This window comes from Pan troglodytes, chromosome 18 (genome assembly GCF_028858775.2).
Source record: "Pan troglodytes isolate AG18354 chromosome 18, NHGRI_mPanTro3-v2.0_pri, whole genome shotgun sequence".
NCBI classification, from domain to species: Eukaryota; Metazoa; Chordata; class Mammalia; order Primates; family Hominidae; genus Pan; species Pan troglodytes.
In genome coordinates this window covers 55,693,582-55,720,845 of record NC_072416.2, presented here as the reverse complement: position 1 = coordinate 55,720,845, position 27,264 = coordinate 55,693,582, and the positions used below count along the sequence as shown (strand labels likewise).

The 27,264-nt window shown below is 51.2% G+C and overlaps 1 protein-coding gene and 1 pseudogene across 11 annotated transcripts in view; both read right to left on the bottom strand.

Annotated features, from left to right (window-relative positions):
* The window catches only part of DRC7 (dynein regulatory complex subunit 7), a 39,305-nt gene extending 12,251 nt beyond the window's left edge, over nt 1-27,054 (bottom strand). For 2 of the 11 annotated variants that reach the window (XM_054667986.1, XM_016928475.3), the window contains exons 1-9: nt 26,980-27,054; nt 25,238-25,429; nt 23,678-23,917; nt 22,810-22,984; nt 21,568-21,693; nt 19,686-19,880; nt 16,766-16,924; nt 14,098-14,316; nt 497-625 (exon numbers count right to left, since the gene is read on the bottom strand). In XM_054667986.1, coding sequence (XP_054523961.1) covers nt 497-625; nt 14,098-14,316; nt 16,766-16,924; nt 19,686-19,880; nt 21,568-21,693; nt 22,810-22,984; nt 23,678-23,880 — 1,206 coding nt within the window. In that variant the 5' untranslated portion in view covers nt 23,881-23,917; nt 25,238-25,429; nt 26,980-27,054. 11 annotated transcript variants of the gene reach the window in all.
* On the bottom strand, nt 3,813-5,183 carry LOC100612808 (mitochondrial carrier homolog 2-like; annotated as a pseudogene).
* Nucleotides 27,055-27,264: the final 210 nt, after the last annotated feature.

Sequence of the window (27,264 nt, the reverse complement as noted above, 5' to 3'; positions counted from 1 at the left end):
GGTTGCCCAGGCTGGAATGCAGTGGCATGAACATGGCTCACTGCAGCTTCGGCCTCCCAGTCTCAAGTGATCCTCCTGCCTCAGCCTCCCAAGTAGCTGGGACAACAGGTGCATGCCACCACAGCCAGCTAATTTTTAAATTTTCTTGTAGAGACAGGGTCCCACTATGTTGCCCAGGCTGGCAAGGGGCATGCTTTCCAAAGGAGCAGGGCAACTCCTGAACAAGGTGGACGATATGGGGGGCAGAAGACCTGACTTCAAGTCTTGTCCCTTCCCTAACCCACTGGGAGGTCCTGGGTAGGTTACTGGCCTTTCTGGGCCTCAATGTGCCCATCTGTAAAATAAGGGAATTGCTCAAGCCTTCCTGCTTTGAGGAACCCATCACTGGTCTACTTGGGCCATCCCCCACTGCCACACATATGCTGCTGGGGACACTTGTCAGGCTCCCTGAAGCCTTCACACACATTCCCTGGGCTCTCGAGCTGCTGAGACTCACCAGATTTTCCACATCATCCTCATCGTTTATGCCACTGTCGTCTTCTTCAGTCAAGGACAGCTGAGACTTATCAGTCCCCAGGAGCATGTACTCCCATCTCACAGGGTCACCCAGGTCAAAGATCAAGTCCTGTTGGGGATGAGGGCAGTCAACTGAGTGTACCCCACAGCCACCACGTCCCCACCTGATCCATGGGGAGTTGGGAGATGGCTACTCCGGGGCAGAGAAGGGACCTGGGCCCAGGGCTTGGGGAAGCAGAACGTCAGTCCCAGGTGGCTCTGAGAGTCCATGCCCACACTCCTCATCCCAACAGGGAAACTGAGGCCCCGAGGGGGAGCAGAACTCCCTGCCCATCATTCAGCCTCCCTGTGAGGAAATCTCGTGTTGACCTCTGTGAAAGACAAGGAGGCTCTCTGACCTGGGCTAGACCTGGATGTGCAGGTCTTTCCGCATCGGCCGGGCAGTGCTTAGAGCCAATGAAAACAAACCAGCAAGATTTGATGGCAGAAGGGTCTAGCAACTCCCAGGAAGTGGAAGGTTTTTTAAAAAGCTTCCTCCTGTTTATTTTACCCATGCCAGGAACAAGGGAAATAGGCAGGCACACGTGGAGGTTATACATAAGAAGCAGGTGGAGAGCCGGGCATGGTGGCTCATGCCTGTAGTTCCAGCACTTTGGGAGGCCAACACAGAAGGATCACTTGAGCCCAGGAGTTCAAGACCAGCCTGGGTAGCAAAGGGAGATCCCATCTCCACAATTTCTTTTCTTTTTTTTTTTTGAGACAGAGTCTCACTCTGTCGCCCCGGCTGGAGTGCAGTGGCATGATCTCGGCTCACTGCAACCTCTGCCTCCCAGGTTCAAGCGATTTTCCTGCCTCAGCCTCCTGAGTATCTGGGATTACAGGCACATGCCACCATGCCTGGCTCATTTTTATATTTTTAGTAGAGATGGGGTTTCACCATTTTGGCCAGGCTGGTTTCAAACTCCTGACCTCAAGTGATACACCTGCCTTGGCCTCCCAAAGTACTGGGATTACAGGCATGAGGCACCGTGCCTGGCCTTTTTTTTTTTTTTTTTTAAGCCAGTGCATGGTGTTATGCACCTGTAGTTCTGACTACTTGGGAGGCTGAGGCAGGAGGATCACTTGATTCCAGGAAGTTGAGGCTGCAGCGAGCTGTGAACACACCACTGTACTCCAGCCTGGGAGACAGAGTAAGACCCTGTCTCTCCAAAAAAAAAAAAAAAAACAGCAGGTGGGTGGGAATTTCTCCTCCATGGAGTGTGTCTGCCACCTTCTTTTATTTTTCTTTTCTTTTTTTTTTTGAGACAGGGTCTCCCTCTGTTGCCCAGGCTGGAGTGCAGTGGTATGATCTCGGCTCACTGCAACCTCTATCTCCCCGGTTCAAGTGATTCTCCTACCTCAGTCTCCTGAGTAGCTGGGACTACAAGTGCTCGCCACCACAGCCCAGCTAATTTTTGCATTTTTAGTAGAGACAGGGTTTCACCATGTTGGTCAGGCTGGTCTCAAACTCCTGACCTCTTTTCACCCAGCCCACCTGAGTCCTCAGTCCCCTCAATAAAAGTGGCTCATCTGTCAGATAATTCCTAGAAGGTGGGGAGCACCTCACATTCTAATCAACCTTCCTAGAGCAAGGTGTTCTCCCCACCCTAAATCATGTTCCAGAGGAAATCAGAGGCTGCAGAACAGCTCCCTGGAGGGGTGTTAATATTAAGCTGTCCTGAAGCCAACTCTAAGCCTAGTACTCACTGTCATGTGTGGGTCCTGGGAGGGCTCCTGAGTATTTCTCTGCCCTAGCTCGTGGGTGGAGGGGAGAGAAGTGGGGGGCACAACAGAGGAGAGTTGGGGAGAGAACTGCTGGTAGATGTCACAGCGACTATGGCAAAGCTTAATGGGCTTAGTGGATAGGAACCCAATTGTACAGATATTTGCCTTTTTTCACTCTTTTTTTTTTTTTTCAGATGGAGTCTTGCTCTGTTGCCCAGGCTGGAGTGCAGTGGCATGATCTCAGCTCACTGCAACCTCTGCCTCCTGGGTTCAAGCGATTCTCATGCCTCAGCCTCCCGAGTAGGTGGGATTACAGGTGCCCGCCACCACACCCAGCTAATTTGTGTATTTTTAGTAGAGATAGGGTTTCACCATGTTGGCCAGGCTGGTCTTGAACTCCTGGCCTCAAGTGATCCACCTACCTCGGCCTCTCAAAGTCCTGGGATTAAAGGCGTGAGCCACTGTGCCCGGCCAACCTATTCGCACTCTTGGCCTAAATTTTGTTACTTTTGTAAACCAGTGTAAGCAGTAGTTAGATATTATGCTTTGTTACTTTAACTTAAGTTCTATTTCTTTAGAAAAAGCATAATTGAATGGACAACAGCCACATCCATGTGCCCAGGGTACGTTTGCGCCAGGCAGTCACTCTGTGGATGCCTTGCCATCCTCCTCCAACCCCTCGCTATTTCAAGGTTCTTTGAAGAAACAAAGCAGCTGCTCCAATGTTCATGTGCTGGTAAAAGTGACAGCCTATGCCATCATCTCTTCCTCATGCCCTCACTTGGCACAGCACTGTCCCTCTGGCCTCACTTCCACCTTCACCTCGGAGCCTGATGGATGAGACGAGGACATTCAGGCTGGAAGAGGGGCTGAAGGACTGTAGCATCCTCTGAAGGGCTGTTATCCTTCAGAGGACACCGACCACCATGGTGCTTATGAGCCCAGGCCCTGGGGGAGGGCAGTGCCCCCTCTGTGTGGTGTGGGAGAAATGATCTCACTTTACTTGGCCTCAGTTTCCTTACCTGTAAGATGGGAGCAACAATAGTTAACATTTATTGAACAGCTAGAGACTATTCTAAGCATCTACTGAGTGTTACTTCCCACAACCCTGGAATCAGTGCCTAAGGGAGGCAGAGTGACGAGAGGCGTCTCCTTTGCTGAAGGCAGAAGTTTCTCATCTCAGAGCTTCTGACTTCTTCACAAAGACAGAGCAACCGGCAAAGCAATCATGCATCAAGTCTGCCTGTCTCCCGCAGGGGCTGGCAGTCGCCCCTCTGACACTTATTTACTTATTTATTCATTCCCCAAGACTAAATGACCATTAAAAAAGCAGGTCATCAGGTACAGTGGCTCACACCTGTAATCCCAACACTTTGGGAGGCCAAGGTGGGCAGATCACTTGAGGTCAGGAGTTCAAGACCAGCCTGGCCAAAATGGTGAAACCCTGTCTCTACTAAAAATACAAAAAAATTAGCCACTTGTGGTAGTGCATGCCTGTAATCCCAGCTACTCAGGAGGCTGAGGTGAAAAGATCACTTGAACCCGGGAGGCGGGGATTGCAGTGTGCCAAGATCACACCACTGCACTCCAGCCTGGGTGACAGAGCAAGAGTCTGTCTCAAAAATAAAATAAAATAAAAGTGTGGAACACTATATAGAAATCAACATTGTCTCCCATAATTTGGTGCATCTGGGACTATAGAAATGTCACTGTCCCGCCCTACATCTTCAAATTAGCATTCTCAGGTCACAACAAGTCTTCCCAAAGGGATGCTTTGGGAAAAACAAGCTATTTCCTCGGCTCATATTTCCCTCTTTTTGTAGCATGCACCAGCAATTTATGCAAGTAGTATATACTGGGAAGGAAGAAGGGGGTCCACCAGCAAGCCCATGGCTGTTGACAGCCATAAGATTAGAGACAAGCACAAAGGGATAGGTCAACATACTGGCAAACAGTGCTGTGACATCTTGAGAATAACTCTTCATACTCTTCATTTCATTCCCGATAGAAACCTCACTGTCCAGTGCGTATGTGTGTGTGTGTGTGTGTGACAGAGAGAGAGAGACTCTCTCTCTCTGTTGCCCAGGCTGGAGTGCAGTGGCACAATCATGGCTTACTGCACCCTTGACCTCCCGGGCTCAAGCAATCGTCCCACCTCAGCCTCCCTAGTAGCTGGGACTACAGGTGCATGCCATCATGCCTGGCTAATTTTTTTGAATTTTTTTTTATAGAGACGAGGTCTCACTTTGTTGCCCAGGCTTGTCTCAAACTCCTGAGCTCAAGCGATCCTCTCACCTCATCCTCCCAAAGTATCAGGATTACAGGCGTAAGCCGCCATGCCCCACCAGAGTGCATAGGTATTGATGAGGTAGGCCAGTGAGTTACAGAGCCATAAAGAAATAATGTTGCCTAGGAGGTGAGGAATAAGACACAGGAAAAATCCTAGGATGCCTTCTTCTCAATAGATGGTTACTATGGAGTCACAAAGTTCACAGTACTTGGACTCTCTGTCAGTGAATTGTACCACAAATCTCAGTAATCATGCAGAAGGGATGTGTGATGGCGGTAGCAACAGAACGAGTGATTATCACTTGAGTTATCTCCATGATAACTCGGTCAAAGGAAGATGAGACAGCTTTCTGTACATTTCCAGGTCCTGACTACTGCAAAACTTGACCATGGACTCCCAGGCAGTTTTGGTGTTAAGCCTGTGAACAACCTGCACCTCCCATCAATGCTGGCAATGTACTGAGTGTAACTAAAGGGATGAGGTAGCTGACCTACTTGCTGCCCCAAAGTATTCTGACCTGTTGTTGCAGGAAGAGGCTCATACACCATGAGAGCAGCTGGGACAGGATGGTGAGACGGGAGTTCAGGAGCAGCAGACTGGCTACATCCGCCATGCAGATGGACAGACAGTCCAAGCCACCAAACAAATGAGCGAGCCGTTCCTCAGGGTCACTTTAAAAAGGGCCCAAGGGAAACTGGCCTGGTCAGAAACAGAGTGCCTTCGAGACAACGAAAGAGCACTGATAGACATACCCGAGACTGGGTAATTTGCAAAGAAAAAGAGGTTTAATGGACTCACAGTTCTGCAAAGAGGATAACCAATGCTAACACAAATCAAAGCTCCAGTGGCTATATTAATATCAGACAAAATAGACATCAGAATGAAAAATATTACTAGGGATAAAGCTGATTATTTCATACCGATAGAGAGGTTAATTCATCATGAGGACATAGCAATCTCAAACATTTACTCATCTAATAGCAGGGCTTCAAAATACATGAAGCAAATACTGATAGAACTGAAAGAAGAAATAGAGAAATCCAAAATTGTAGCCCAACATTTCAATAATGTTGTCAATAATGGAAAGAAATGTAGGCAGAAAATCAGCAAAGATATATAAGATTTGAATAACACTATCAATCAACTTGAGATTATTGACATTTATAGAACATTCCACCCAACAGCAAAATACACATTCTTGTCAAGTACACACAGAAAATTCACTATATTAAGAATTTGGTGCCCTCTCCCTCTCCCTCTCCCGTCTCCCTCTCCCTCTCCCGTCTCCCTCTCCCTCTCCCGTCTCCCTCTCCCTCTCCCTCTCCCGTCTCCCTCTCCCTCTCCTTTCCACGGTCTCCCTCTCATGCCGGGCCAAAGGTGGACTGTACTGCTGCCATCTCGGCTCGCTGCAGCCTCCCTGCCTGATTCTCCTGCCTCAGCCTGCCGAGTGCCTGCGATTGCAGGCGCGCGCCGCCACGCCTGACTGGTTTTCGTGTTTTTTTGGTGGGGACGGGGTTTCGCTGTGTTGGCCGGACTGGTCTCCAGCTCCTAGCCGCGAGTGATCTGCCAGCCTCGGCCTCCCGAGGTGCCGGGATTGCAGACGGAGTCTCATTCACTCAGTGCTCAATGGTGCCCAGGCTGGAGTGCAGTGGCGTGATCTCGGCTCGCTACGGCCTCCACCTCCCAGCCGCCTGCCTTGGCCCCCCAAAGTGCGGAGATTGCAGTCTCTGCCCGGCCGCCACCCCGTCTGGGAAGTGAGGAGCATCTCTGCCTGGCTGCCCATCGTCTGGGATGTGAGGAGCCCCTCTGCCTGGCTGCCCAGTCTGGAAAGTGAGGAGCGTCTCTGCCCGGCCGCCATCCCACCTGGGAAGTGAGGAGCGCCTCGTCCCGGCCGCCATCCCATCTAGGAAGTGAGGAGCGTCTCTGCCCGGCAGCCCATCGTCTGAGATGTGGGGAGCGCCTCTGCCCCGCCGCCCCGTCTGGGATGTGAGGAGCGCCTCGGCCCGGCTGCGACCCCGTCTGGGAGGTGAGGAGCGTCTCTGCCCGGCCGCCCCGTCTGAGAAGTGAGGAGCCCCTCCACCTGGCTGCCACCCCGTCTGGGAAGTGAGGAGCGTCTCCGCCCAGCAGCCACCCCGTCCGGGAGGGAGGTGGGGGTCAGCCCCCCGCCCGGCCAGCCGCCCCGTCCGGGAGGGAGGTGGGGGGCTCAGCCCCCTGCCCGGCCAGCCGCCCCGTCCGGGAGGTGAGGGGCGCCTCTGCCCGGCTGCCCCTACTGGGAAGTGAGGAGCCCCTCTGCCCAGCCAGGAGCCCCTCTGCCCAGCCAGCCGCCCCGTCCGGGAGGGAGGTGGGGGGCTCAGCCCCCCGCCCGGCCAGCCGCTCCATCCGGGAGGGAGGTGGGGGGGTCAGCCCCCCGCCTGGCCAGTCGCTCCGTCCGGGAGGGAGGTGGGGGGGGTCAGCCCCCCGCCCGGCCAGCCGCCCCGTCTGGGAGGGAGGTGGGGGGCTCAGCCCCCCACCTGGCCAGCCGCCCCGTCCGGGAGGGAGGTGGGGGGCTCAGCCCCCCACCCGGCCAGCCGCCCCGTCCGGGAGGTGAGGGGCGCCTCTGCCCGGCCGCCCCTACTGGGAAGTGAGGAGCCCCTCTGCCCGGCCAGCCGCCCCGTCCGGGAGGGAGGTGGGGGGCTCAGCCCCCCGCCCGGCCAGCCGCTCCATCCGGGAGGGAGGTGGGGGGGTCAGCGCCCCCTCCCGGCCAGCCGCCCTGTCCGGGAGGGAGGTCGGGGGCTCAGCCCCCCGCCCGGCCAGCCGCCCCGTCCGGGAAGGAGGTGGGGGGGTCAGCCCCCTGCCCGGCCAGCTGCCCCGTCTGGGAGGGAGATGGGGGGGTCAGCCCCCCGCCTGGCCAGCCACCCGGTCCGGGAGCTGAGGGGTGCCTCTGCCCGGCCGCCCCTACTGGGAAGTGAGGAGCCCCTCTGCCTAGCCAGCTGCCCCGTCCGGGAGGGAGGTGGGGGGGTCAGCCCCCACCTGGCCAGCCGTCCCGTCCGGGAAGGAGGTGGGGGGGTCAGCCCCCCGCCCGGCCATCCGCTCCGTCCGGGAGGGAGGTGGGGGGGCTCAGCCCCCCCGCCCGGCCAGCCACCCCGTCCGGGAGGGAGGTGGGGGGCTCAGCCCCCCGCCCGGCCAGCCGCCCCATCCGGGAGGGAGGTGGGGGGCTCAGCCCCCCGCCCGGCCAGCCGCCCCGTCCGGGAGGTGAGGGGCACCTCTGCCCGGCCGCCCCTACTGGGAAGTGAGGAGCCCCTCTGCCCGGCCAGCCGCCCCGTCCGGGAGGGAGGTGGGGGGCTCAGCCCCCCGCCCGGCCAGCCGCTCTGTCCGGGAGGGAGGTGGGGGGGGGGTCAGCGCCCCCTCCCGGCCAGCCGCCCCGTCCGGGAGGGAGGTGGGGGGGTCAGCCGCCCGCTCGGCCAGCCACCCGGTCCGGGAGCTGAGGGGCGCCTCTGCCTGGCCGCCCCTACTGGGAAGTGAGGAGCCCCTTTGCCCGGCCACCACCCCGTCTGGGAGGTGTACCCAACAGCTCATTGAGAATGGGCCATGATGACGATGGTGGTTTTCTGGAGTAGAAAGGGGGGCAAGGTGGGGAAAAGATTGAGAAATCGGATGGTTGCCGTGTCTGTGTAGAAAGAAGTAGACATGGGAGACTTTTCATTTTGTTCTGTACTAAGAAAAATTCTTCTGCCTTGGGATCCTGTTGATCTATGACCTTACCCCCAACCCTGTGCTCTCTGAAACATGTGCTGTGTCCACTCAGGGTTAAATGGATTAAGGGCGGTGCAAGATGTGCTTTGTTAAACAGATGCTTGAAGGCAGCATGCTCCTTAAGAGTCATCACCACTCCCTAATCTCAAGTACCCAGGGACACAGACACTCTGCCTAGGAAAACCAGAGACCTTTGTTCACTTGTTTGTCTGCTGACCTTCCCTCCACTAGTGTCCTATGACCCTGCCAAATCCCCCTCTGTGAGAAACACCCAAGAATGATCAATAAAAATAAAATAAAATAAAATAAAGAATTTGGTGAATTTCCTAGACAGACCATATTATGGTCCATAAAACAAACTATAGCAAGTGTAAAATAATAGAAGTCATACCAAGTTATATTCTCTAATCACTACAGAATTAAATTAGAAATCAACAATAGAAATATCTCTAGAGAGTTTCTAAATATCTGCAAACTAAACACATTTTCAAATGGCCCATGAATTAAAGGAGAAATTAAAAGGGAAATTGGAGATCATATTGAATGGAAAGAAAATGAATACATGATAGAGTAAAATGTGTGGGATGTCACTAAAGTAGTACTTCCGAGAGAAAGAAGGCTTATGTTAGAAAAGAACAGGCTTAGCTGGGCGTGGTGCATGCCTGTAATCTCAGCTACTCGGGAGGCTGAGCCAGGAGAATCGCTTGAACCCAGGAGGTGGAGATTGCAGTGAGTGAAGATCGCGCCATTGCACTCCAGCCTGGGCAACAAGAGGGAAACTCTGTCTCAAAAAAAAAAAAAAAAAAAAAGAACAGTCTTAGATGAATCATCTCAGCTTCCACCTTAAGAAACTAGAAAAAAGTAAATGAAGCTCAAAATAAGCATAAAGTATAAAATAATAAAGATCAGAGTGGACATCAATGAGATAGAAAACAAAAACAACGGAGAAAAACCACAAAACCAAAAACTGGTTTATTGACAATAAGGTGGGACTTACTGACCAGAAGGTGGGACTTGACTTCCAAGCTGGGGGCTCAGACACTGGACCAAATTGAGGACTAGCTAAAACGGGGCCAAGGCAACACCCAGAAATTACACCTTTCCATGGCAATGACAAAGTGAACCAGAGGTTACCACTCTATTTCTAGAAATTTCTGCATAATCTGCCCCTTAATTTGCATATGATTAAAGTGGATATAAATGTGACTGTGGAACTGCCTCTGAGCCGCTACTCTTGAAACTACCTTTGCACAATTATGACTGAGACACTGAAAGAGATCTCAATCGACTCCATCTTGCTTCTAACCTCCAAGCTGTCCTTGTTCATTCCTAGGTGAAGGCTGAACTAACTTTGGGAGAAACTTAGTTTATTATAGTTTAAAACAAAGGCAATAACAGCCCTTTCCCAAAGCAGACCTCCTTCTTGCTTAGGGACTAGATTAGCTACAAGATTAGAAATTATGGTTTAGGAGTCATGCAGCTGGAGGCTACAAGATTCTGACCCTCCCTAAACTGCTCCTAAGATCAGTGCTTGAGATATTTTGCAGGCCCTACACTTGATGGATCAGATGGCACCACCAGATGGATAAACTGGCTCATCTGATCTTGCGAGCCCCACCCAGGAACTGACTTGGTGCAAGAAGACAGCTTTGACTTTCTATGATTTCATCTCTGACCAATCAGCACTCCTGGTTCCCTGGCATCCCCCAGCCCACCAAGTTGTCCCTAAAAACTCTGCTCCCTGAATGCACGAATGCTCTGGGAGACTGATTTGAATAATAACAAAACTCTGGTCTCCTACACAGCCTGCTCTGCGTGAATTACTCTTTCTCTATTGCAATTCCCCAGTCTTGAATCAGCTCTGTCTAGGCAGCTGGCAAGGTGAACCCGTTGGATGGTTACAATCTGGGCACACTGCCTATGGGGTAGCCCTGCTCCACAAGGAGCAGTCCATCTGCTGCTGCCATACGCTGCCACTTCAAGAAAAGTTGCCTCTAACACCACCAGCTTGCCCTTGAATTCTTTCCTGGAAAAAGCCACGAATCCTCACTGGCAAAGCCCTGATTTTGGGGCCTGCCCCTGCATCAAGAGCAACAAAATTGATAAACCTCTAACCAGATTGATCAGGAGCAAAAGAGAGAACACACAAACTACCAATATTAAGAATGAATGGGGTAATGTCACTAAAGACTCTAACATATTAGAAGGAAAATAAGGAGCTATTTTGAACACTTTCATAACAATAAATTTGAAAACAAATGAAATGGACAAATTTCTTGAAAGATACAAACACCAAACCTCACTCAAAAAGAACTTGAGTCTTCCTATTGAATTTGTACCTTAAAATCCTTCCACAAAGAAAATTCCAGCCCCAGATGGCTTCACTTGTGAAGTCCAGCAAACGTACAAAGGAAATCATGCCAATTCTACAGAAACTCATCCAGAAAACTGAAGAAAAGGGAAACTTCCCAACTCATTCCATGAGGCCAGCATTACTGTGATACCAAAACCTGGCAAATATATTCTAAGAAAACTACAGAACAATATCTCTCTTCAACAAAGATACAGAAATTCTAAGCAAAATTTTCAGTTCAACACCAATAATATATAAAAGATTTAACCATCACAATGAAATGAGGTTTATCCCAGGAAAACCATGGTTAGTCTAATATTCAAAATCAATCCAAGTAACTTACCATGTAGATAAACTAAAAAAGAAAAATCATAATAATCTCAATAGACTCAGAAAAAGTATCTGACAAAAATCTAGCATCTATTTCTGAAAAAACTCTCAGCAAACTAGGACTGGAGAAAAACTTCCTTTATTTGATAATGGGAACCAATAAGAGAAACCTGTGGCTAATACTATACTTAATGGTATCAGACTAAATGCTCTCCATAAGATCAGGAATAAACAGGTTTGCTTTCATCACTTCTGTTTAACATTTACTGATGATTCCAGCCAGTGTGATAAGGCAAGAAAAGCATCCAGATGGGAAAAGAAGTAAAACTGTTTTTATTCACAGATAACATAATTATCTGTATAAACATTGATGGAATCCACGCAAAGGCTATTAGGGCAAATAAGTGAATTTGGGAAGATTTCAGGATAGAAGATCAATATGTAAAAATCAACTGCATTTCTATTCACTAACAAAGAATAGTCAGAAGGTGAAATTTTAAAAAATCATAGCATCAAAGAGCAAAATATTTAGGAATAAATCTGACAAAAGATGTGCAAGAACTGTATACTGAAACCTACAAAATGTTGCTGACAGAAATTTTAAAAGACTTAAATAACTGAAGAGAGATACCATGTTCATGGGTGAAAAATTCAATATTGTTAAGAAAACGGTTCTCTCTCAATTGATCTATGGATCCAGTATAATCTCAATCACAATCTTCTTTTTGGGGCCCAGGACAGTGGTTCAAGCCTGTAATCCCAGCACTTTTGGAGGCCAACGTGGGTGGCTTGCTTGAGACCAACCTGGGCAACATTGCAAAACCCATTTTTTGTCTCTATAAAAAATACAAAAATTAGCTAGGCATAGTGGCACATGCCTGTAGTCTGTAGTCCCAGCTACTCGGGAGGCTGAGGTGGAAGAATTGCTTGAGTCCAGAGGTTGCAGTGAGCCGTGATTGCATCACTGCACTCCAGCCTGGTCAACAAAGGAAGACCCTGTCTCAAAAAATAAAAATCTTCTTTTGGGGTGATGAAAAAATTCTGGAATTAGATAGTGGTGATAGTTGCACAATCTTGTAAATATACTAAAAGCCACTAACTTGTGCACTTTAGTGGATTTATGTTATGTCAATTACACCTCAATTTAAAAAAGGGGGGAACACAATCAGTCTAATTTACCACTTAATAGAAGAAAAAATTATGATCATTTAATAGATGAAAAAAACATTTGATATAAACAAATTTTGTTTGATTAAAAAAAAAACCTGCTAGTGAACTGAGAAAGAAATCCCTTAGTTAAATAAAGGGTAGCTAGCTATAAAAACCCTACAGTCAAGATAAACATCACACAAATAGTGAAATGTTATGATACTAAGGCGTTACTTGTGAATCAGGACTGAGACAAGGATGTTCAGAATCCCCACTTCAATTTGACATTATACTGGATGTACTAACCAGAGAAATAAAACAAGAAAAAGAAATGAAAAAGTATAAGGATTAAAAATGAAGAAACAAAATGGCCATCATTCAGCTATAGAACTGATTGTATATGCAGAAAACCCCAAAGTCTTTACAGATTAATTTTTAAAATGAATAAGCAGGTTTAAAACTTACTGGATATGTGAACAGTTTGCAAAAAGCAATTGCCTTTTTTTTTTTTTGAGACAGAGTCTTGCTTTGTCGCCCAGGCTGGAGTGCAGTGACGCAATATAGGCTCACTACAACCTCCGCCTCCCGGATTCAAGCAATTCTTCTGCCTCAGCCTCCCAAGTAGCTGGGATTACAGGTGCCCACCACCACACTTGGCTATTTTTTGTATTTTTAGTAGAGACGGGGTTTCACCATGTTGGCCAGGCTGGTCTTGAACTCCTGACTTCAAATGATCCACCCTCCTCAGCCTCCCAAAGTGCTGGGATTACAGGTGTGAGCCCCCACACTCAGCCAAAAATCAATTGCATTAAATAAAACCACAGTGCAATACCATTACATGTCCACTACAATAGCTAAAATGGAAAAGAAAGTATCCAGTATTGGCAAGGATGTGGCTAGAGCTCTGAGAACCCTCATACATTGCTGGTGGGAGTGTAAATGGATGCAATCACTTGAGAAATCGGGCAGTATCTACTAAAACTGAGTATGTGCCCACCCTGTGACTCAGCGATTCCACCCCTCAGTAGTTACCCAACAGAAATGTGTGTATGTGTTCACTGAAATATATGTATACAAATATTCATGGTGGCATTATTCAAAATAGTCCCAAACTGGACACAGTCTCAATGTGCAACGGTAGAAAGGACAAATAAGTTCTGGTGTATTCAAATAATGGAAAGTAATAAAAAATGAAAATGAACAAACCACACAAAAAAACCACAATGAATTTCATAAACATAATGAGTGAAGGAATCCAAGAGTAAGAGTATTGAATCACTGTGTGATTCAACTGATGTAAACTCCAAAAACAGATGAAACTAATGGATGTCGTTAGAAGTCAAGATAGTGCTTAACTCTGGGGACGATGGTAGGGTTGGTGGCCAGGAGGAGACATGAGGGGGCTTCTAATGGTCCTGGCTACACAGGTGTGTTCAGTGTGTGATAATTCAATGGTATGTACACTTAGGATTGTGACCTCCTCTGTATCCTCTTGTAGGTGCGTGTGTGTACCAGTGCCACATACGTGAGTTAAAAATACATTTGGGGGAAGATAGTAATTGTGCAAAGGGACTTTCTGGGGTTTGGGCAATATTCTATTTCTTGATCTGGGTGTAGGAAACCAAGGTGTGTTCAATTTGTGGAATTTCATTGAACTGTATGTATGCGTGGGATGAGTGTACTTTTCTGCATGTAGGTTACACTTCAATATAGAGTTTTAAAAAAATGCATTCAAACAATCCACATTTTAGAAGGATACACAAATCAGGAGAGACAATAATCGTATCAGAATGGTTATTCATGGGCAAGGGAGTGGGCCATGGAGACGCAGCTATGGAGAAGGTTCAAAGCCCTCGTGGCCTGGTGTCCCGCTCTCCCCAAGGTCTGGCTGCCATTGCTTCCCTCTATTCCTATCACCTGCACTGTGCCTGCCACACCCACCCAGCTCCCCCTCCCTAGGCACCTTGCAGCAGTTCCAGCAATCCTGCATGTTGATCCAGTAGTTCTTGTGGTTCCACAGGCTTTCGATGCCCAGGAAGTGCTCATCCTGGGTGCTGTAACTATGTCCTGTGAATGGGTCGATGAAGAAGTTCTCAGGCACCTCGCGCTTCCCCGATAGCACAAGGACCCAGGAGTGCACCCGCAGGCCATGCAGGGCATCCGGCTTTGCCTTCTCCGCTTCCTGCCAAGGAAAGGTGGGTGACTACGAGTCAGATGGCTGGAAGAGGAGTGTCAGGGGCCCAGACATCTCCCTGGGGCTGGGGAACCAGCAGGAGAGCTGAGTTCTGATGTAGACTGCACCATCAACCGGAGTGTGACGGCCCACCTCCCCTCCCATCACCCAACCACTGAGCCCATTTGTAAAATCAAAACAATGGGAGAGTCTGACTAGATCTGTGGTTTACAAATCGGACTCTTTGGGGCACTGGGCATCTGGGGGTTACCGGCTTTATATGTTATGACTTTGGGTGAGGTTTCATCCACAGAAAGGAAATGGGAGACCAAGTACCTTTCTTATCTGCCTCCCTCTGAGAGAACTGTGACTGTCTTGTTGTTCATTGTTATGTATAAATAGGTCTGGACCAGAAAAGAAGCTCAAGGAATACTCTATGGAAGGAAAGGAAAGAAGGGAGTGGGGAAAGAGGATTGGAGGAAGGATAGGAGTGTGGAGTTGGAAGAAGAGATGGGAGATGGGTGGGAGGATGGCTGGCAGGAGGGATGAGAGGACTGATGGCAGGATAGATGGATAGGAGGATGCATGGGAGGAGAGAGGGGAGGATGGATGGATGGGAGGATGGGTGGATGGGAGGATAGGTGGGAGGATGGGTGGATGGGAGGATGGATGGATGGGAGGATGGGTGGATGGGAGGATGGATGGATGGGAGGATGAGTGAGACAATGGATGGATGGGAGAACAGTGGGTAGGAGGGTGGATGGATGGGAGGATGGGTTGGAGGAGAAATGGAAGGAAGGATGGATGGATCAGAGGATGGTGAGAGAATGGATGGGAGGATGGATGGATGGGAGGGTGGGTGGGAGGATGGACGGATGGGAGGGTGGGTGGGAGGATGGATGGATGGATGGATGGGAGGATGGGTGGATGGGAGGATGGATGGATGGGAGGATGGCGGGATGGGTGGATGGGTGGGTGGGAGGGTGGGAGGATGGATGGATGGAAGCATGGATGAGAGGATGGATGGATGGGAGGATGGATGGATGGGAGGATGGATGGGAGGAGAAATGGGAGGATGGATGGATGGGAGGATGAGTGGGACAATGGATGGATGGGAGAACAGTGGGTAGGAGGGTGGATGGATGGGAGGATGGACGGATGGGAGGATGGGTTGGAGGAGAAATGGAAGGAAGGATGGCTGGATCAGAGGATGGTGGGAGGATGGATGGGAGAATGGATGGGAAGATGGATGGTTGGGAGGATGGACGGATGGGAGGGTGGGTGGGAGGATGGATGGATGGGAGGATGGGTGGATGGGAGGATAGATGGATGAGAGGATGGGAGGATGGGTGGATGGGAGGATGGGTGGATGGGAGGATGGGAGAATGGATGGATGGAAGCATGGATGAGAGGATGGATGGATGGGAGGATGGATGGATGGGAGGATGGATGGGAGGTGAAATGGGAGGATGGATGGGAGGATGGGTGGATGGGAGGATGGATGGATGGGAGGATGGTGGGAGGATGGATGGATGGAAGGATGGATGGGAGGATGGATGGATGAGAGGATGGATGGGAGAATGGATGGATGGATGGGAGGATGAGTGGGATGATGGATGGATGGGAGAATAGGTGGGTAGGAGGGTGGATAGATGGGAGCATGGACAGATGGGAGGATGGAGGGAGGATGGATGGGAGGATGGATGGATGGGAAGATGGATGGGAGGAGAGATCGGAGGATGGATGGGAGGAGAGATCGGAGGGTGGATGGGAGGATGGATGGATGGGAGGATGATGGATGGGAGGATGGATGGATAGATGGGAAGATGGATGGATGGGAGGATGGGTGGGAGGATGGATGGATGGAAGGATGGATGGGAGGAGAGATGGGAGAATGGATGGTTGAGAGGATGGATGGATGGGAGGTGGGTGGGAGGACAGATGGATGGGAGGATGGGTGGATGGGAGGATGGATGGATGGAAGGATGGGTAGGAGGATGGATGGATGGGAGATGGACAGATGGGAGGATGAATGGGAGGAGAGATCAGAGGATGGATGGGAGGATGGATGGATGGATGGATTGGCGAATGGGAGGATGGATGGGAGGGGAGATGGGAGGATGGATGGGAGGAGAGATGGGAGGATGAATGGATGGGAGGGTGTATGCAGGTATATCCCCAGTAAGAGTCTAGAGCAAAGAGGACACCAGAGCTGCCTAGCATAGAATGGGCTGCCCCAGGCAGTACAGTGCCCTGATGTTAGGAGTCCATCATGAGAAGCTGGCTGACCACCAGTGGGAGATTCCTGCAGGGCCAGGTAGAGGTTGGGGGTGATTGTGAGGTGGACCTAGTTGGGGGGTCCATACACACATCCCCTCCATGACCTATGCCTCTTTTCCCATCCCTAGCAGTCCTTTCTCGATAGCTGAGTCCAGGGGATTCAGGGCTGAGGACCCACCATGAGGCGCTCCTCCTCCTCCCTCAGCCGCTTCTTCTCCTGGGCTCTGATCTCCTGCTGCTTCTTCACCTCTTGCTCCTGCTCAAACCTGCTGCACAGGTCCCTGGGGGGTTTGATGGTATACTTCTTAGGCAGCACCTTTTCCTCCTTCTTGATGGTCTGTCACCCAAAAGAAGAGGAAGGGTCAGTGGCCCTGCATCCGCCCTTTACATGTGCAACTCCAAGAGGTGAGACCCGCCCAGCCAGTCCCTCAGACCGGCGGATGGCAGCTACTCCTGTAGCCTGTGGCCTTTCTGGCCCTAAATGCAGCTCCAGCTCCGTGACCTTGGGAGGTCCTCTCACTTCTCTGAATCTCAGGTTCATGGTGTGAGAATAATAGGAACTTTCTCCCCAGCCTCTTTCTGAGAAGTAAAGACAGAAAAAATGCCCGAGGGAGGTACCTGTCAGGGCCAGGAGCTCAGGAGGTGTGGCTTTCTCCTCTTCAATCCTCACCACCCATCCTAGCCATGACCTGGGTCTGATCCAGAAGTGGGGAGAATTGTGAGGAGTTGGATTTTTCAGATCTTGTCATCGGAGGGCCTCATATGTTGACTTTAACAGTTTGCTGGGCCAGGAAGGAGAAGAAACCGTGTGTGTGTGTGTGTGTGTGTGTGTGTACGCTTGCGTGTCTACAAATGTGTGCTAAGTGGCAAGAAGTATTCCCAGGAAAGAGCACTGCAGAGGCTGCAGAGGTGGACCTGTGATAGTCATGAAGGAGAAATAGTGAATCTCCAGCGTTTCAAGTTCACCTGACTCAGTCCCTGAGTCTCCATTTTCCTGCTGTGTGACTTTGGCCACATTATGTTACCTTTTGATTTCATCAACATACTCATCTGTAACATAAAAGTGACAATATCTACCACACTGGGCCATCGTGGGGAGCAACGAGCACAATGGACATGAAAGCGGATTTTAAACCCGAAAGTTCTCTGCATCTGTTTGTTATTGATATAATGTTAATCATTAAGCTTTTGGCTGAGCTGAGAGAGCTGAGATGCCCGGGTGGGGGCTCAGAGGCTTTTTTTTTTTTTTTTTTTTTTGGAGCCAGAGTATCCCTCTGTTGCCCAGGCTGGAGTGCAATGGTGCGATCTCAGCTCACTGCAACCTCCACCTTGCAGGTTCAAGCGATTCTCCTGGCTCAGCCTCCCGAGTAGCTGGGTTTACAGGCATGCACCACCACACCCAGCTAATTTTTATATTTTTAGTAGAGACGGGGTTTTGCCATGTTGGCCAGGCTGGTCTGGAACTCCTGGGCTCAAGTGGTCCACTTGCCTCAGCCTCCCAAAATGCTGAGATTACAGCCTCCCAAAATGAGCCACCGCGCCCAGCCAGAGGCTTTTGAAGCCAAAAGCCATGGCAGAGCTCGTGCTCCATCTTCTCTTGGGGAGGTGGGCCTGAGAGAGCAAGGCTCTTCTTGTGCCTCCCCTTCTGTCTTGCCCTTCTCCCACCAGAGCACCCACCCTGGGGTCCCTGGGTGCTCACCCAGGTATAACCCAGGTACACAGTGATCCTGCTGGGTGCCTCAGGTCCCTGGATTCCCATCTCCAAGCTGCAGACACCCATGGGAGGCTGACCCTGATCCCAGAGTCCTGGAATTAATCCACCTCATGAAGAGCATTTTCTGTCTGTAGCATGACTATTTTCTAAATGTAAAGAGATGCATTTGTGATTCTGATATTCATTCCAGAGTATTTCTTGTGTCTGCAGCAGCCTGTGGTCCTTATGGAGATCTTAATAAGCAGATCTAAAAACACAGCCACCAGCCACTGAACAGTTGGTGATTTTTTTTTTTTTTTTTGCTATTAAAAAGGGGCCTTGAGGGCCAGGCACGGTGGCTCATGCCTATAATCCCAGCACTTTGGAAGGCTGAGGCGGGAGGATTGCTTGAGTCCAGGAGTTCACGACCAGCCTGGACAACATAGTGAGAACCTATAAAAAACAAACAAAATTAGCTGGCCGTGGTGATACATGCCTGTAGTCTCGGCTACTTGGGAGGCTGAGGCAGGAGGACGGCTTGAGTCCAGGAGGTTGAGGTTGCAGTGGGCTGAGATCATGCCACTGCACTCCAGCTTGAGTGACAGAGTAGAAGAGACCCTGTCTCAAAAAAAAAAAAGCAGGGTGGTGGGGGGCTTTTTACCTCGGGAGTGTGGGACTGAGAACCAAATGTCTGTCCACTTGTCTGTTATTTTTTATTTATTTTATTTATTTTTTGAGATGGAGTCTTGCTCTGTCACCCAGGCTGGAGTGCAATGGCGCAATCTCAGTTCACTGCAGCCTTTGCCTCCCGGGTTCAAGTGATTCTCCTGTCTCAGCCTCCTGAGTAACTGGGACTACAGGCACATGCCACCATGCCTGGCTAATTTTTTTGTATTTTTGATAGAGACAGGGTTTCGCCATGTTGGCCAGGCTGGTCTCGAACTCCTGACCTCAAGTGATTCGCTCGCCTTGGACTCCCAAAGTGCTGGGATTACAGGCGTGAGCCACCGCACCCGGCCTATTTTCTTATATAAAAATGGCTGCCTGGATTTTTATCAAATGCATAGGGTAAATTTGGAATCGTTTGACTTAAGATATAAGCTATGTGGCATTCATAAAATTTACCAAGCAGGGAGCATAGTAGCTGAAAACTGAGTTACAACAGACAGAGAAGAACAGCCAGCTTGGAAAACTGGGCTGGATGTGTTAAGACACCGAGGACATAAATCACTGGTGGTTTGAAATATGAACTCCAGGGCAGCGGAAGGGCTGGTGGTGAGGGATCTGTGTCCACATGGCCAGGGCTGGGGATGAGGCGGCAGGGATGGACGTCTCTAAGGATGGCACGACAGCACCAGGAATGTTCATCCTTTGGGAAACCCAGGCAGCTCAAGCCCGACCATACCTCCTTGGGCTTCACAGTGAGTGGGCACACCTCCCGCGTCAGGTCCATGTGGCACAGGTCCAGCGAGCCGTAGCCGTTGACGCAGTAAGCATCATAGCCAGAGCCGATAAGCATGGAGCAGAGCAGCGTACTGAAGTCAAAGCAGTTCCCCTTCTGGTACTTGAGCACAGTGGTCGAGGAGTACAGGTGCGAGGGCTGGTCACAGTGGGACGGTCAGCACAGCTGGGGCCCCGCTGCCCCAGCCTGTCCTCCCCACCGGTGACAGCCCACCACCTGTCAGGGCGGGGAGCCAGGACCAATGCACAGGCTGGACCTGCTTTGGGCCCCTAACCCTTGTGGGGTCAGGGAGCCTGCTAAGAATGGAATGACAACCAGACGCCATGCCATTCACATTTGCCTGTCATTTGAAGGGGCTATGGACTTCCTGATAGGGGAAACCTTCTGGACTGTAGGAGTGTCTGATCTAATGCCCTCTGATTGGTAAGTTTACTGTTTTGCTCCAATGCTCCCCCTTCCTTCGATCCCCACCTTTCCTCCTCCTCCCTTTATCAGTTCTCCACTGTTGACCTTGCCCTTTCTTCCTCCCTCCCTCTATTCTGAAGGAGAAGCTGACGAAGTTGGTCAGAAGCCCAAAGATGGGGTTAGGGCCATGGGCAGCAGGGCCTCCCCTCTCTCTTTCCTGCACCGCTTGAAGCCATGGCAGGGAAGCTCTGAATGCAAAGGAGAAAAGAGGTGGGAACCAGAAGCCCAGGCTTGCTGTGTGTCCTCAGGCAAGTGGCTGTCTCTCTCCGGCAAGTGGCCTAGGCCTGTTTGCCCTTAGGGGCCCTGAGAGGCTGTACCCTGAGCCTGGCTGAGCTTCCTTTTCCCAGACCGTGCCTGACATCCCATTGAAGGAAATAATGTACACATTGATCCGTTTCCAAGGCAAAGTGCCTTGAATAGGCTTAGGTCAGCAAACTACAAAAAACCCAGGATATACTAGGCCCTTGCTTGAATAGCCAATGCCTGTTTGTCAGCCTTCTCCTTCCTCCCCCTTACCTACCGCCTTAGTTGCCCTCACTCAAACCAAAAAAGTTTAGCCTAAGATAAAAGTTTACTAGTCTGCAAAATAGCTCGCTTTGTAGCTCGCTTTGTCTGTTCTTATCAGCCTGCCCAGCTACTCAGGTCATAAGTCAAATACTTAAAGAGCCCCTGAGCTAACTAGGATTGCAATGCATTGTGGGTTGCAACAAAATGCTGCAAAACAACCCTAGAAAAAACACCTAAAGCCCCTGCCTAACAATCAATAGGCGATGTCTGGGAAGATTGTGACCCCATAGTACTCAGCCTGTGAGGAACCAGGGGAGGGACCTGCGCACTAGGGGATAAACTGCTTGTTAAAACTATGCTGGGTGTGTCTGCCTATCAGACACCCAATCTTGCAAGACCATCATTAAAAGTCTCACTTTCGCTGTTCTCCAGGTCTCTAAGTCCATTCTTTTTTTTTTTTTTTTTTTGAGAGAGTTTTTTGAGAGTTTTGCTCTTATCACTCAGGCTAGAGTGCAGTGGCGCCATCTTGGCTCACTGCAACTTCCGCTTCCCAGGTTCAATCGATTCTCCTGCCTCAGCCTCCCCAGTAGCTAGGATTACAGGCATGCGCCATCACGCCCTGCTAATTTTTGTATTTTTAGTAGAGACGGGGTTTCGCCATGTTGGTCAGACTGGTCTCAAACTCCTGACCTTGTGATCCGCCCGCCTTGGCCTCCTAAAATGCTGGGATTACAGGCGTGAGCTACCACGCCCGGCCTCTAAGTCAATTCTTTGGGTTTGGATGGGTGAGTTTGTTTCTCACACCATCTTAGTCCTGGTGGGCTCAGGCATGCAGCCTGTGAGTGGTGCTTACCGGCTTGAGGGGGTCAGGCAGGGGCACCATGGTGAGGAAGTCGGAGACAAACTGGGCACAGCTGTCCCAGTTGTAGAGCTCGGGGTAGGGCATCAGTGTGGGCCGGAGGGTTGTGCTCACGAACTTCTGCAAGGAGAGATGGTGCCAGTGGGGTCAAGGCAATAAAAACTTGTGAGATCAGGCTTGGGGCCTTCCTTGAATCCACAGGGGGACCCTAGAGGCCTGAGCAAATGCAGGAGGCCAGGCCCACATGACCTGGGGTGGCAGAGCAGCCCTTGGCTGGGAAGGTGATGCCCAGATCTGGCACATGGCAGCCATCAGTGGCGCAATGGCAATGACTGGGAGGCCCCTATCATGTTGCCAGCACCCGGAGACAGCACAAGCATATTCTGGATCTGGACTTTGAAGGGCTTTGAAGTTTTGCTGCCTTCAACCCCTAGGGCATTGTGGAGACACCTGAGGCCCAGAGCGGGCTTGAGAGCTGCTTGAGGTAACCCAGCAAGTCAGGGCTGAATGAGGAGATCAGGTCTGTTTCCTGGGGTTCCTGGGAGCACTGTGCTCTCCTCCCAGGAGTGATGCTCTCCCTGGGGCCTACAGAGGTTCTGGGCTGGGGCCAGCTGGCGACCAGTACAGTCTGAAGCCTCAGAGGTCAGCCTGTCCAGGGAAGGACAGAGAAATAAGACAAATTGGACCGGGACAGGCATAAGAACCTAAGCTCTGGCTTTTTCCTTCCAGCCCTGTGACCCAGGGCGTGTCTCTGAGCCTTTCTGGGCCTCAGTTTCTCCATTTGTAGATGGAATGACATGAGATTCATCCAGGGGGTGGGAAACAGCTGCCCACGAGCTGACAGGGACCCACAGACCCGCTTTATTTGGCCCACGTGGCAATGTTTAGCATTTATGTCAGCTGCCAGCATTTAAAAACCAGACTCCCACACAAATCCCAAGTCTCCTCTTGATCAGGTAACCCCAGGCCTGCAGTTTCCCTGCAGCAATCAGCAGCTGCCTCTTTAGGCGGGGGCATGGGGTCTCCAGACCACCACCGCCCTCCAGGGTAATCTGCACTGAGCCTGCTGAGGCCTGCTGGCGTTCGAGTTTATGTTGCCCCCAGACTAGAAGCGCTCTGGCCCACAGGAGGTCCGTGATTTGGCCCAGTGACCTTGGAGAACCTGCCCCACTTCCCTATGCCCTCTGCTCTCCAGCCCCAGGCTCCCCAGCCCTGCCCTCAACATGCCAGCCTTACGGGCACTTCACACTCGTTCAGGGGGTGCAGGAAGAGGGGCACGCGGTCCGGGCACAGATGGCTGTACTGGCAGGAGAAGTTGTCTGCCACCTGCAGCAGGTGTTCCTCCTTGGGTGTGTTGGTTTTGTAGGAAACGGGCAGCTTGGAGATGTCAATAGTGTCTTTGGTAAAGGCCCTGCGCCACAACAGGGATGGCATTAGGGAAGCCATGCCTGGCACACAGGAGCCCTGGTTCCACTGATTTGCCATTGGCTCTACCCCTTCCTCATTTAATCCTCACGGCTACTGAGAAGGCAGGTATCATTAACATCTGTACATTTTTATATATATTTAAGAGACAGGTCTTGCTCTGTTGCCCAGGCTGGAGTTTGATAGCACAATCATAGCTCACTGCAGCCTTGAACTCCTGGGCTTAAGTGACCCTCCCACCTCAGCCTCCCAAGTAGCTGGGACTATAGACACCACCACACCTGGCTAATTTTTGTATTTTTTGTAGAGATGGGTGGGGGTCTTGCTATGTTGCCCGGGCTGGTCTCGAACTCCTGGCCTCAAGCGATCCTCCCACCTTTTCCTTCTAAAGTGCTGGGACTACAGATGTGAGACACAGCGCCTGGCCAGCACCTGCACTTTTAGACAGATAAAGGCACTGAGGCACCGAGAGGCTGAGTGACTTGCCCAAGGTCACACAGCTAGTTGGGAGAGCATGGACACTCGGCCCAGGCCATTTGAAAGCAGAAAGCCTTCACTCTTAACTGCCTCCCTCTATCTCCTGGTCACCCTGCCAGACCAGGCGCCACCACTCTGCCTGGGTCTCCCTGTGCCCAGCCCCGGTCTACCCTTGCCAGAGCCCCCACCCTGCCACACTCACGGGAGCTCCGCTGAGACAGTGATCTGGATCTCCGACAGCTTCTTCTCCAGGTCTCTGAGCGTCTCCTGCTTTAAGGTGTTTTCCTCCTTCCGCACCTCGACTGGCCTCATCATTTTCTCCATCCTCGCCCATTCAGCCCGCTCGGCCGCCTCCTCCCTCTCGGCCTCCTCCTCCTCCTCCACCTTCTCCCTCAGGACCTCCATTCTGGAGCGTCTCTGGCTGTCTGGAGATGGAATGTCTCTGTGGGGAAGGGTAAGTATACTCCATGGCCGACTGTCAGCCCAGGCAGGAGCCACCAACACCACCTGGGCATCCCCGGGAGGCCTGGGAGATGGTTTTGAGGAGGTGTCGAACACATAGGGAGTGATTCCCTCTTTGACTTCCTTTCAAACATGGAGAAAGTCTCTGTTTGGTGCCACCCCATCTGTAACACCTTTCTAATCCTGGCAAATATTCCTTTACAACAAAGACAAAGCAGGCCTCCGGTTGGAAGCCATCCTCAGGACAGGACAGGGAAAGGCACGTGTCGATTTGCTTTTAGTATATTTGACAGTTATCTTTTTTTTTAATTTTTTATTTTTTTGAGACCGGGTCTTGCTCTGTCTCCCAGGCTTGGAGTGCAGTAGCACGATCATGGCTCACTGCAGCTTCAAACTCCCAGGCTCAAGCAATCCTCCCACCTCAGCCTCCCCAGTAGCTGAGACCACAGGTGCACACCACCACACCTGGCTATTTTTTTTTTTTTTTTTGGTAGAGACAGGGTCTGGCTATGTTGCCCAGGCTCAAACTCCTGGCCTCAAGCGATCTTCCTGCTTTGGCCTCCCAAAGTGCTGGGATTACAGGCATGAGCCATTGTGCCAGCTGACAGTTATCAATGACAAGTACTGCGAATGCTGTGGGGATTACTATAGTATTGTCAAGTTTCCTATTTAAATAAATGAATTGGCTGGGTGCGGTGGCTCATGCCTGTGATCCCAGCACTTTGGGAGGCCGAGGCAGGCGGATCACTTGAGGTCAGAAGTTCGAGACCAGCCTGGCCAATATGGCGAAACCCCGTCTCTACTAAAAATACAAAAATTAGCCAGGCGTGGTGGCACACGCCTGTAATCCCAGCTACTCAGGAGTCTGAGACAGGAGAATCACTTGAACCTGGGAGGCGGAGGTTGCAGTAAGTTGAGCTCGCACCACTGCACTCTAGCCTGGGTGACAGAGTGAGACTCCGTCTCAAATAAATAATAAATAAATAGATTGGTTTAAAGAAAATCCTAACAGTAAGGTGATATGGACTACAACCCACCCAAAAATGAAGATGGCAGGTGAATGATATCTCACCTGATCAAACTGGGAACCAAGGCACAGAGAGTGAAGGTGCCTGCACCAGGGCATACAAACAGGGAGTTGGGGGTGGGGGTAACACAGCCTACTCTCTCGGCCAAGGCCTGTGTTGGCCCAGAGAACAGGCTTCATTCTGTGATCCACGCAGAGACGCCACATGTGCTCACCATATGTCCTGTGGTCACAGAGCAGAGCCTCACTGAGAGGGGACTGCTAGTCACCTACCCAAAGATCAAGTCTCCTCTTCTGTACGGCAGAACCCCAGTTGTGTGGGGGGCAGCAGTGTGCCTGGTTTGAATTGCTCAGCTTCCCAGATTCTCTTGCAGCTAGAGGTGGCCCTGTGATGTGACCCGGTTCTGGCCAATGAGATGTGGGCAGAAGTGATTGGGGAGCCCTCTGCCCTTCTCCTCCTCCCACCTGGAATGTGGAGATAAAGTGGGAGGTGGGGCAGCCAAGGCGAGACCATGAGGTGACCACACATGAGGGCTAAAGCTGCCTGCTACGGACGGCAGGGCCGAGAGACGGGGGAGCTGGGGTCCCCAGCGCTGCCACAGAGGCCTGGAGTGCCACCTCCAGCCTTTCCTTATATAAGAAACCTCAGCCTCTATGGGGGTCCCTGTTCCACACCGCCCAATGCCATCCCAGCTGATGCACTATCTGCAGCCTCCCAGCTGGGGTCTTTCCATTTCTGTCCTCGAACATCTGTTTTCCTTACGGCAAATGGGGGTCCAGAGATGAGGAAAACAAACGAAACCCACAGGACAAAGGGGGCGAGTAGTAAGGAAAAAAAGCAGAATCCCCTTGACTTTCTAATCATCCCCCCCTTCCCTGGGTGAAGCCAGAAGCAAGAGGGCAGAAGGGAGCAGCAGATAAAGGCTGGCCCCAATTTCCAACTCCACACCCACATGGGCCACCTCGGCCTCCTAGGGAGGTGAGTCCCTGGCCACCAGCCACGACTGAGCCTGGTTGGGGAAACCCTGGCTTTGCCAGTAGCTCCTGCTGGACCCTTGGGTCACTGTCTGCGCCTTTCTGTGCCTCAGTTTCTCTTTATAGTAGGAAGGGCGGGCAGATATTTTCTGTCCAATTCTGACATTCTGTGCTCTGGGACTCAGGAGGGGACGTATGCTCATCTGGCTGGAGGCCACCCAAGGCCTAGGTGGCCCAACACCATTCAGGACCCCAGATCCTCAGGGGAGAACCTCTAGCCAAGCAGCACTTCTCAGCGATCAGATCCATTTGTTGGCCTCTTGGTCCCAGAGACAATGAGCCCAGGAAGGGCAGTCATCACCATTACAAGGCACTTACAGTTTGCTGAATGCCTACTGTGTGTCAGACCTGTGCTGAGGGTTGTACGGAGATCATCTCACTTATCCTCTACTGACTCTATGAGGCAGACACTGAGGACACCCACTTTGCAGATGAGAAGATTGGGGCCCAGAGAGGTTAAGTGCACTGCTTAAGGTACAGCCAGTAAGTAGCAGGTCTGGGATTTGAACCCCTGTATTTCTGGTTGTGAAACCTGTGTGTCTCAGGCCGGAAGAGATATGAGATGGGGAAGTGCTAGAAGGGATGGTGGGGGTGGGGGAGTGGTGGGCAAGGAAAGAAGTAGGCTGAAGAGGAAGCCGACGTGTCAGTCCCAGAACACCATCAGAGGCAGAGCTGGGGAGAAGAACCCACAGCACTTCATTCCCTACACAGGTGGCCTCTTCAGCTATAGCCCAGTGTGGGGAAGGCAGTCTTATCTCAAGGTTCCCTAGATTCTGCCCCAACCCACCGGCCCTTCCCTGCACCCCCTCTCCACCAGCAACTTCCTCCTCCCAACACACATAAACACGCACACACACCCCACCAACAACTTCCCCAGAAAGATCAGGGCTGGAGGCCCCCAGGCAGAAGGGGGCCACCAGCCTCACCCTCTCCCTGCCAGACAGGGTCCAGCCACCCCAAGTCCCTTGCTCCCTCCTCACCCGTCCGAGGACAGCCTGCTCTAGCTGTTAGCCATCTCCATGGTAACAACCTGGGAAGCTGAACGCCTGTCCTGGGAGAGGAGGCTTCTGGGAAATGTAGTCTTCCCAGGTTGCATGGGTCCTTCAGCCAGCGGTGCACTGGTATAGTGGGGCATCAACTTGATAGTTGTTAAAATTTCCAAAATGTTTGTGAAACACAGCCATTATTAAAAATTAAGAGAGCTGGGCACGGTGGCTCACACTTGTAATCCCAGCACTTTGGGAAGCCAAGGCGGGAGAATCCTT